Source organism: Boleophthalmus pectinirostris, unplaced genomic scaffold (genome assembly GCF_026225935.1).
Source record: "Boleophthalmus pectinirostris isolate CB_2022bp ecotype Guang Dong unplaced genomic scaffold, ASM2622593v1 HiC_scaffold_16, whole genome shotgun sequence".
In the NCBI taxonomy this organism is placed as follows: Eukaryota; Metazoa; Chordata; class Actinopteri; order Gobiiformes; family Gobiidae; genus Boleophthalmus; species Boleophthalmus pectinirostris.
The window spans coordinates 20,254,408-20,264,297 of record NW_026571095.1 but is presented as its reverse complement, the minus strand read 5'-3'; the positions used below and the strand labels follow the sequence as shown (position 1 = coordinate 20,264,297).

General features: G+C 36.9%; 1 protein-coding gene across 1 annotated transcript in view; it reads left to right on the top strand.

Moving 5' to 3' along the window:
• The first annotated feature begins 312 nt into the window (after positions 1-312).
• The window catches only part of tox (thymocyte selection-associated high mobility group box), a 43,438-nt gene continuing 33,860 nt past the window's right edge, over positions 313-9,890 (top strand). The window contains exon 1 of the mRNA XM_055152148.1: positions 313-817. Coding sequence (XP_055008123.1) covers positions 713-817 — 105 coding nt within the window. The 5' untranslated portion in view covers positions 313-712. The remainder of the gene's footprint in view (positions 818-9,890) is intronic.

Sequence of the window (9,890 nt, the reverse complement as noted above, 5' to 3'; positions counted from 1 at the left end):
AGTAATAATTTAAGAAACCCAATTAGGATAAACAGGCCCAGGTGACTGAATGTATAAAAAAAAAAAAAAAAACAACAACAATTCTTTGTATGAAGTCTCTCGCTTAATTGCAGGTTTAAACGAATAATTGAATAGCACATATGTAACTTTATTAGAGATGACAGCATGGCATCTGCATTTACCAAAATAAATGTCGTTTCCGTTGAAAAAGTGCGCGTGAATCTTTTACTTTGACAGAGGTCGTGAGTGTTCCGGTGTGGCCTGAATGCCGCTGACTTGAAGATGGAGCTCTTTGTATGAGTTTGTCCGCGAGGTTTGAGGCACAGCACCCACGGAGCGAGCACGAGCGCGGTCGCTGCACCAAATCTACAGTCCCACCACGGGACATACCGGGCACAATCAGTACCCCCTGCCCCAAACTCCTCCACGGGACACGGACAACACGAGGAAACGGCTTCGCTTTTCCGTGCGTTTTTTGGTCTTTTTTGCGGGACTCACTGAAGTGCGTTACCCGGGAAGTTTGATCCACTGCAACGTGAACCGGTGCGCAGAGAGAGTAAACTTAATTTCACCTAGATCAGCTTTAATTCATTCAGAAACGTAATAAATGCGTGTTCAAAGATCCAAAACTATTTAACTTTATTAAACATCACATTTTCCACGGAGAAGAACGAGCAGTGTGCGCGCGTTAGAAGTGGATGTATCGTGGACCATGGATGTAAGCGTGTACCCGCCTCCCCCTCAGCCACTGGCAGCCACAGACCACACCAGGCTGGGGCAACTCTCCTACCAGGACCCGGCCTTTGGGAACAACAAGGTGGGACTCATTTGGCCTATTTATGTAAAATAGAAACCTCCAATATGTTGTATTTACCCCTTATCGGGTTCTGATGGTGTTTTCATCAGTGCGTGCCATGCCAATTAACTTGTAATTAATTGCTTTATTAGACTGCAGTTAATTAAGGAGGCAGTGACGGTAACCATTTCTTGTCTTTTTCATCAGATCCTCCCATTTTAACAAAGGCATGCAATTTATGTCTAGGCTTAGTGTCACAGGGGTAATGATAACTTATAATTAGGGTTTCTGCGCACTTAATTGAAGGGTAATTAACCGTAAATAGGAGCAATTTTAAACATCTTCAAATAGCAGTCCATTGGGTAAAAACGCAAGTCCAGGCTATATGCTTTTTGTTATAATGCATGTGTGCCATTTCTCCTATTGAGTCTCTGCCAGCCTAATTGGTGTGTCTTTAGGTGAGGTCTCTTGTCTAGTTTTCCCTCCAAAGAGTTCAAAGGTCATGATCAGAGCGCAGAGGTGTACATTGTGTATGGACAGACCGACCCGGGGTCATCATAGCACCTCTTATGTTTGATGCTGATTGTATAGACTTACATGGGGCTATTGTCACAGTGGGGTGTTGGACTCAGTGGGACCTGCCTCCTGTGGCAGTGATGAATGACTAAATTATGTCATTAGGCTGGGATAGTCTGGTCAAGTGTATTAACCAACAGAGATATGCACTCGCAATCATAGCGTATAAGAGAAATATTAAAGTGAACAAAATATTCATCAAGCAGCACCCATATTTAAGATGACATTACTGCTGCTTTTGAGACCTATTTCTGTACAGCGCTAGATACTGTGTTCTAGCGTTGCAATATTAATCAAAATAGCAATTTGGATGGTCATAATAATTATAAATTACATTCATAAATCACAAATCCTGTAATTATTTAAGCAGCTTTCCTTTTGCAAACAACAAAATTTCAACTTTCTTGACAGCAGTGTTGTTTAGACCTCCACCAAAGTACACCTCGGTAATACACAGGATTATTGTAGCGTATTAGATGAGCTTGTCATATTTCAGACTTCTTTCAGTTGTTTAAACTCCAGGCTGGAAGTTTACATAATGTGCACTGTGAACTAAATCCGACTATTAAAACATAAATTGCCTTTCACAATACTTATATAATACTATCAATCGTAATTACATGTTTTTTTTTTCCTGAAGAAGTCAGTGTCAGTGATTGTTTTTTCAATTAATCAACCAGTCAAATGATTATTTCTTGTGAGACTTTTTAAATGCATTGTGTTTTAGAGTCTTTGTAGTCCAGAAGATAACGATTATGATGAAATGATGAAACAAAACCACGATTATGTTATATAGTCAATTAGTCATGATTAGTCGATTCATTGTTGCAGCTCTACACTACTTATACAAGTGTCTACCCTTCTCCAAACTCATTTGCTTAGTGTTTTCTTAGTTTGCCTATTATGGTATCATGCAATGCAGTAGTGGATTTTTATGTTAACATGTCAAAATAACATGGCTAATTTATGTAAGCACTCTTCTAGAGGCAAAATGAAGTATGAGGAAAGCAGACTTGGTCTCATCTACTCATATTTATAGTCTCTTTGAAATGGCATAAGTTATAGTAATCTCATACACTCATTACTTTTTCATATAATGGGTCTCAAAGGTTTCTATTTGATCACAGACCCTCATTGGGCCCATTATATCTTCAGTACATCTAAACCTTACATTAGGACATTGATTGTGCTATAAAAAGCTTGTCCCATTGCGAAGTCCAGTCTTGGCTTCGAGGTTTTACTTAAATAGCAAAAAATAATCCTTTAACTAATATTTTGCTTAGCATTTTCTCCTTTGATAACCCATTTACTATGAATGTAAGCTGTATTATGTCAAAGTTTGATTACGAAAAAGCTTGTGGTTAAGCAGAAAGTCCTAGTTCATTTAATTAAGTTGACAAAGCTTGATATAGAGGCTTTTCACATGTGCACAATTATAAGGACTATTTTATGTACTGCCTCCAGTCTCAAAGCCACATTCAATTACTTACAGCTGTCGATATAGAGTGGAGCATACTGTATATGTGTGAATAATGAAATTGCACACAAAACTAAACCAAAGACTGTAGGCCTACAACTATTGTAATCATTGTAACTCATCATTGAGTATAAGAAATATTGTTGACTATTGTTTTAATAATTGCAAGGTTGTTATCTGGAGTATACAGAATCTAAAACACAGGACAAAATGTGTTTTGTAGCAAAGAGAGTGGCATCCAAATGGTAAAAAGTATGAGCTATTTGTTATTTTAATCAATAATCCATAACTTTTTTGTAACTGTTATCTATCTCGAAGTCCTGTTGGCATATTTTATCTAGTATTTGGTTAAAATATAAAAAAGTCTTAATATGTTTAAGTTTATTTTTCAAGTTTCAGTTGGTGAAGTGGAAGAGCGTGAAAACGTCATTGCAAGTGTCACTTTAACCTCAGTTTTGTCAACAGTGAAGAAGGTGCCATAGTTGTGGGTTTCATGTTGTATATATAGATTACGATTCATTGCTTTTCCTAGAACTAAATCTTAAATGTTCTTTTAACGTTGCAACTGAAAAAACAAAAAACAGTAACTATGTTCAATCACAGATAATATTATGAAATGACAGAGGAAACTTGCTTTGAGAGCATTTTTGTTACTAAGGAAGTGGCTGGATAATCAATACAGATTTCAATACATCAATTATATTTTAAAATATTTTGGACATGATTAAATATTTTTTTTATTTGTTTGAGCCAGGTACAACAACAAAAAATCATAAACAATAACAAAAACAGGGATATGGAAGTGAACACATTTGGGACCTGGTGCTCAAAAAAGTAGGATGAAGTTGAAATTTTCAACACAAAATACCAGCAGTTTCTATAATGTACCGCATTATATAATATCCCATGTCATGTCATGATATGGAGACCATTCTAAAACTTTCCCCTCAGCATTGATGCTTGTTTAAATGGGTATCTGGTTTTGATTGACTTGATTTAGTATCAGTTAGTTAGCAATGATTTTTGACAGCCTTCTCAAGTGTACAAGTTCATATTTAGGTAATTAAATTTTGGTTAAGTTGAGCTTTTCCTTTAGGCTCCCCATTGTTTAATAATACAGATAGGATTTTGCAACTTCTATTGACCTGCAAGTACAATCTGAGTGACACTGACATTGCAAATAACAGGCCAATCACAGCCTTTAATTAGTGTGGTGTAATAAGATAATTATTAGTGGCACCAGTGTGTCAAGTAAACAATAATTTTCATCTCTTTGTTTTAACATGTAACTACTTAAACTACTTAAAATGATTAAGTTGGTTTTCAAAACGTCAACACTTTTTGTTTTCAATATTGTGCTATTTTGTAAACAACATCTTATGAAATTCGTGCTTCATAACTGTCTATGAAGCACTATCAAGCGTTGATGTTTGAGAAATGCATGACTTGAAAACATAATATTTCAGTAGTAGAATGAATGATGCTAGCAGTTGGTAAATCTGATTTGGGGAAACTCAATACAACTCATATGTGTGATCGATCCTTGCTTTTTCTACATTAGCCAGCCATATAGACCTCTGCCTATAAGTGCCTGTATTAAACATACATGCAATGCATGTTTTCATGTGAGATTTCTTATGTTTTTGCACAAGATTATAGGGTTAAAATGTGCTGTACAGTAATGCCAGGCAGCGTTTTCATAAAGACGGAGATGTAGATGCATGGTTGGGGGTAGGGAGAGGAGTGGAGAGAGAAGGAGAGAGAGAGAGTAGTTGGGGGTAGGGTTGGATGTGGCTATGTATTGGTGCCTGTGGGGGTGGGGCCATAAAGGTTTGCACTATTTTTCCCTGTGTCTTTTGATTCACGGCTCGCTGGATCTGATAGACAAGTATTACTGCGTGGAGTGATGAGATTGAAACACGAATTGAAAACGAGATTTTTTTACAAGTGAAAATAAATGGAAAAGAGGTGTGCCTTTACTTTACAGATGTGAGGAATGGACAGATGTTGTATGCAATCTTTGTGTTCCATTCAGACAAATAACACTAAACTATTCTACCTCTATTCTACCTCACTGCAAATGTATCTAATCTGTAACACCACCATGAATAGTATTTCAGTAGTAAAACAGCAAAAAAGGCCAAGGCCTTACTGAAGTGGTATCCAGTTTTCAATGGTATTGGTATGCGCTCTATTCTTTCTTCAAACACTGGGTGAGTAATCACCCCCACCAATGCATTTCAATTCATTTCTATAGGAAATATAATGTTGGCCATAAAGTACTTTTTAGGTAAATAACCTGCCAAAATAGGGTTGCATGATCAACTGAAATTGGGATTTGACAGGTCGTAATTAGAAAATTGCTAAGACTTGAATTATTTAAAGGAGCAATATGTTACTTTTCTGGTGGACCTGTTTGTCTCCATGGAGATGGTATTACTTTACCCAGACCACAGTATGGGCTTACACATAAACTCTATCTTGCATTAATTCAATTATGGGTGCTTTATTGCCCCAGCAAACCTTGAAAAACTACACTAGGTCACCTCTCCACAGATCTGACATGTAACACGCTCTGGTGCCGTTAACTGATTCTTAATACATTTATTGCCATACTGTGTGGATTAGCCAGGCTGGCACCATCTAGTGCCTCCACTTAATTTCATTTCTCTCCAGCGACTAGGTCAGGAATTGGAATACACTAGACAATTTGCAAAAACCCCGGAAGTGCGAGTTCGGGCACCAGCTAGTCAATGAAGAGCCATACATTCTGTGTTGGCAACGATTCCAGAGATCAAGGATTTAAAGCTGGAACAAAGAGAATGTTTGGTGAATTTTATCAAGGGAAATTGCCCTTCTTCCTACGGGATTTGGAAAAGCTTAATATACCAGTTAGCAGCACATTACATAGGTCATGACCAAATGGCGGCGATTGGTTAAATAAAAAAAGTACCCGGCTACAGTCGAGCAAACGAATTCTAATGCTGCGAGGTCAAATGGTTTCTACGAAGTGAAACTGTCTGATGAATCAAGCTAGGGCTGGATAGCCAGAGTATAACATGGAGAGAAGGAGATGGATCACTATCTTACACAGAAAGAGTACAAATTAAAAAATAGTCTTATGCATAAAAAATAACTACCCTAAACATCTATTAATACATTCTGGAATGAATGAATGGGACTCTTGCATTATTTTGTCTTATTTCAGATTTACATTTATATCTCTGTCCCTGTTGCTCAATGATTGATGAATTTTCAAGACCGGATGTTCTTGAAGCAAAACATTTCATAAATTTTAGATCTTGCAAAACTCTAAAATAGCAGAAAATTCTGCAAAAACAAGTTGCAACCAAATTGTTCTTACCTAATATGTTTGTTTATAGTGCTAGACATAACAATAGCACTAGATTACAGTAAGGGTGGTAAAGCTACCTCCTGCTCAGTAAAGATAGAGTAAATTGCAGCGTTGTATTATTTATAGACATCAGCTCCTGAATGTGCCCATCAAATTAAGTAGAATGAGACACAACACTTCATGCTAAAGTTATTTCGAGGCCTCTGATTCATATAATTGGTTTAACATTTGAACAGCAGAGCAGCTTGAGTATACAAACATAGTGAAAGAAAATGTTATAAAATGGACAGAAAGAGGAACAGAGATGGTAGGACAGAGGAGAGAGAGAGTCAGGGTGTAATGTAAACATGATGATTGTGAAAGCTGGGTGAGGTATTTCTAAAGCAAATAGACTGATGGGAGACAGCGGCGAAGGTTGGGAACGAAGGACACAGAAAAATGTGAAAAGATCATCCTTGTAAAGAGTCATTGAGATGAGTGGATACAATAGCCTATGTTTTTTCATTTTAGATTGAATGTTCTTTTAATATGTCAAAAAGGTTTGCATTTTTCACCTTGGCTGTCTCACAATGTGGTATTTCAAAAATGATTACATCTCATATATATATTCTGTATTCTTCTCCTCTGTTTCGAGTTTTTCCAGTAATATGTGATTGCTTGCTATAGGAAGGGCTTCTGGCCAAATTACTGACATGTTCACTTTTGTCTTTTGAATTGGCACAGTTTCTTGCATCAGATGCCCTGTCAAAGGAGACTGTTGTGCTTGTAGTAAAAGTCTATAACTGTAAGTCTCATAATCTTATGTTTTTCTTGGTCCAGTTCCTGGATAATAATGAAACTGGGCCACAACATACAATAAAGCTGCATGTTAAAGGTGTAACTTCTTGGGTGGAGGGTTCGCCACATGCTTCTTGGATACCAAGACAAGCTACAGGTCAGATCTGTGGACAGGAGATTAGGGTTGGGCAGTATCAAAATTTTGATACCGTTAAACTTTCTCAGGATTTTACCGGGGCATACGGTATTACTGTATTACCAAAACATTTTAGTACGACTTTGGTAAACTACAAAGCTGCACCGTTATATGGTCTAAGTGTATGACCTACAGACTTATAATCTCTGAAAAGTTTCACATGAACCATCTCTAACGCAATACACGAAGAACAGACTCACCGTCAGCCACACATCCTCTGTTGCAGAAAGAACACAAGTAATCCACTGAGTTGTGTCCTTTAATTCGACAGAAGCTGAACTGCATCAGTGCACAAGGAGCGAGCTGTTTTTATCAGTGCTTTAAAGTGTATGCAAATTAGCCATGCGCTTTTAAGTTTTGTTTCTGTAAAACGTAAACAAATGTGCGCCTGATGCCAAAATGCTGCCAAATTGTAGAAGTACTAGTATTTTTGGGGGGGACCAACTCGCTTGTGGCCTGACTTGCCATCTTGTCTTGGTCTCCCTTATGAGCGTCACGTGACAATGGAATGAAACCATTCGAACGTCATCTCCCCACGCTGTTAAAAGAAACGTAATAGACTACTATTAGTTTTAAGTCGTGATAGCACTAAATAAAAAATACAACCACAGATTCATTTGTGCTGAGTAAACACATTCAGTTATTAATAAATGATAATATATTAGGCCCTTATGTGCTGCAGATCTTTTAATTGCAGTAATGAAACTGATGCCGTTGTTACTTTTGATACCATGGGATACCATAATAACGTATTACCGCCCAACCCTAAAGAAGATCCCGCTCAGCAAAGTAAGAATGCATATTTTCAGTGTACTTTTTTCAAAAATAAAACTCCCAGTATTAACTAAAGGCATGCTAGATACACTTTATGACAAAGCAGTAATAGCTCCATGGACATAAGCAGGTTTTGGACACCTCATCAGAAAGTAAATAGTGCACCTTTAACAAATATAAACGGTTTATAGGCTTAAACATGCCCATACCCTTTGTAACACTGCACTAGATTAAATATACTAGTATGACTTGTTTATGCACCACCGATCTTATATATGGAGCGCTATACAATCAGAAAGGCATGTACAGAGAAAGGAATGCACACAGGAAGTGGGTAAATCTCATTGTTTGGATATATTTTTGCATGGACTAGAAACAGGAAATACTTGAGTGGTGTCAGTCTGGTATCTGCACAAATGTGTGTCTTTGTGAAGTGAGAGGGAAACTGAGATCATCAAGTTTAAGATAAATTATGACCAGGTGTGAAGGCGTAATGGAGGACACTGTTTACAGAAAAATGTCGGAGAAATTCAACTGGCCTTTTCCTGACTGATCCACATTTTAGACCTATAGACACTGATCATTTCAATTTCCAGTGTAATGACATTGAGTTGACTAAGTTGTGTAAGTGAAACTGACAAAAATTTAAATAAAAAAATCAGTAATGTGCATATCTCAAAATTGATTTAAAAGTTGAGTGAAACTTTCTTACAAGTGCAATTTTGCCTTGAATATTTAACCATTAAAGGTATTGAGGTGAAAATATATTGAAAATGAATAATATTTCAATTAGAATATCAAGTATATTGTCTATTATAAAGACTAAAAAGTTAAAATTACTGCAAAAAGATTTGAAATAAAAAGAACAGAAACTTCATTCATGATTTATGCAAAACTTGAATTCAATTTACTGTAATTTCCATATTATCTAATGTCTGAATATCATCATCAGGAAAAATACTAAAATATTTAGAGATAACAACCAGAGATCAATCGAAATACGTTTTTTCACGATATTGGAGCAACCAATGGCCAGTAAGCTCTGAGCCGAATTTGATCGCTTTCCCCAAATTAATTAATTTAAATCTACTACAAACTCCTCCCCATGCCCCCTTTTACCACAAACTTTTAAGAGAGATGTGTAGTCACATTTTGGGCAGCTACCTCTTTGTGTGTTAATGAAAACTTTGTGTTTGTTTTAGGCAGCAAATTGGCCAAAACAAAAATATTAATTGGCCTATGCTGGATATTTATCTATCTAAATGATTCAGTTCACACATCAGCTGTCATACTCCTCCTCCCTCCCCCTCTCTGTGGAGTTTACCTGCTGCTCTTATAAGCCCTTTGCATCATGATTACTCTGCTCTATGCGTGTTGGCTGAATGAACTCACTGGCACCTCTCCATGGCCTCCACCACGTAATCCACTCAACAACGCTATAAAAAATACAAAATAATGAAACGCTTGTGGCAGCTTTGTCATCTCCCCAGAAACAGTTTGAGTCAGTCAGGATTACAGGAAAATATTAATGGATTTGTAAAACATGTCTTAAGACGGCTTGTCTTGTCTGGAGGCACGGTGTTAATGCGCGTTGTTAATTGACGTTATAGTGAAGACATAAAACAGGATTGAGCTGTGTTACAATTGGCTTGACGGCATTCAACCTCAGGCAGTAAATACACAGACTATGTTCAAAGGAAGGTATCCACGGGTTAACAATTCAAAACAAAATATCACATCTTTTGAATGCTGAAAAGTACTCAAAATGTCACCTGTAAAAAGAAGCTGAACCCACTGAATAGCAGATTTATGTCAGCCTCAGTAAAACACCCAAAAACAGCACAGTTTCTTGAAGATGGTAAAATTAAACCAGTTGAGTCTTAAATTTGGGATGATTTAATGATTTGCACACTTAATTTTGTTGATTTGTTGTCTGTTT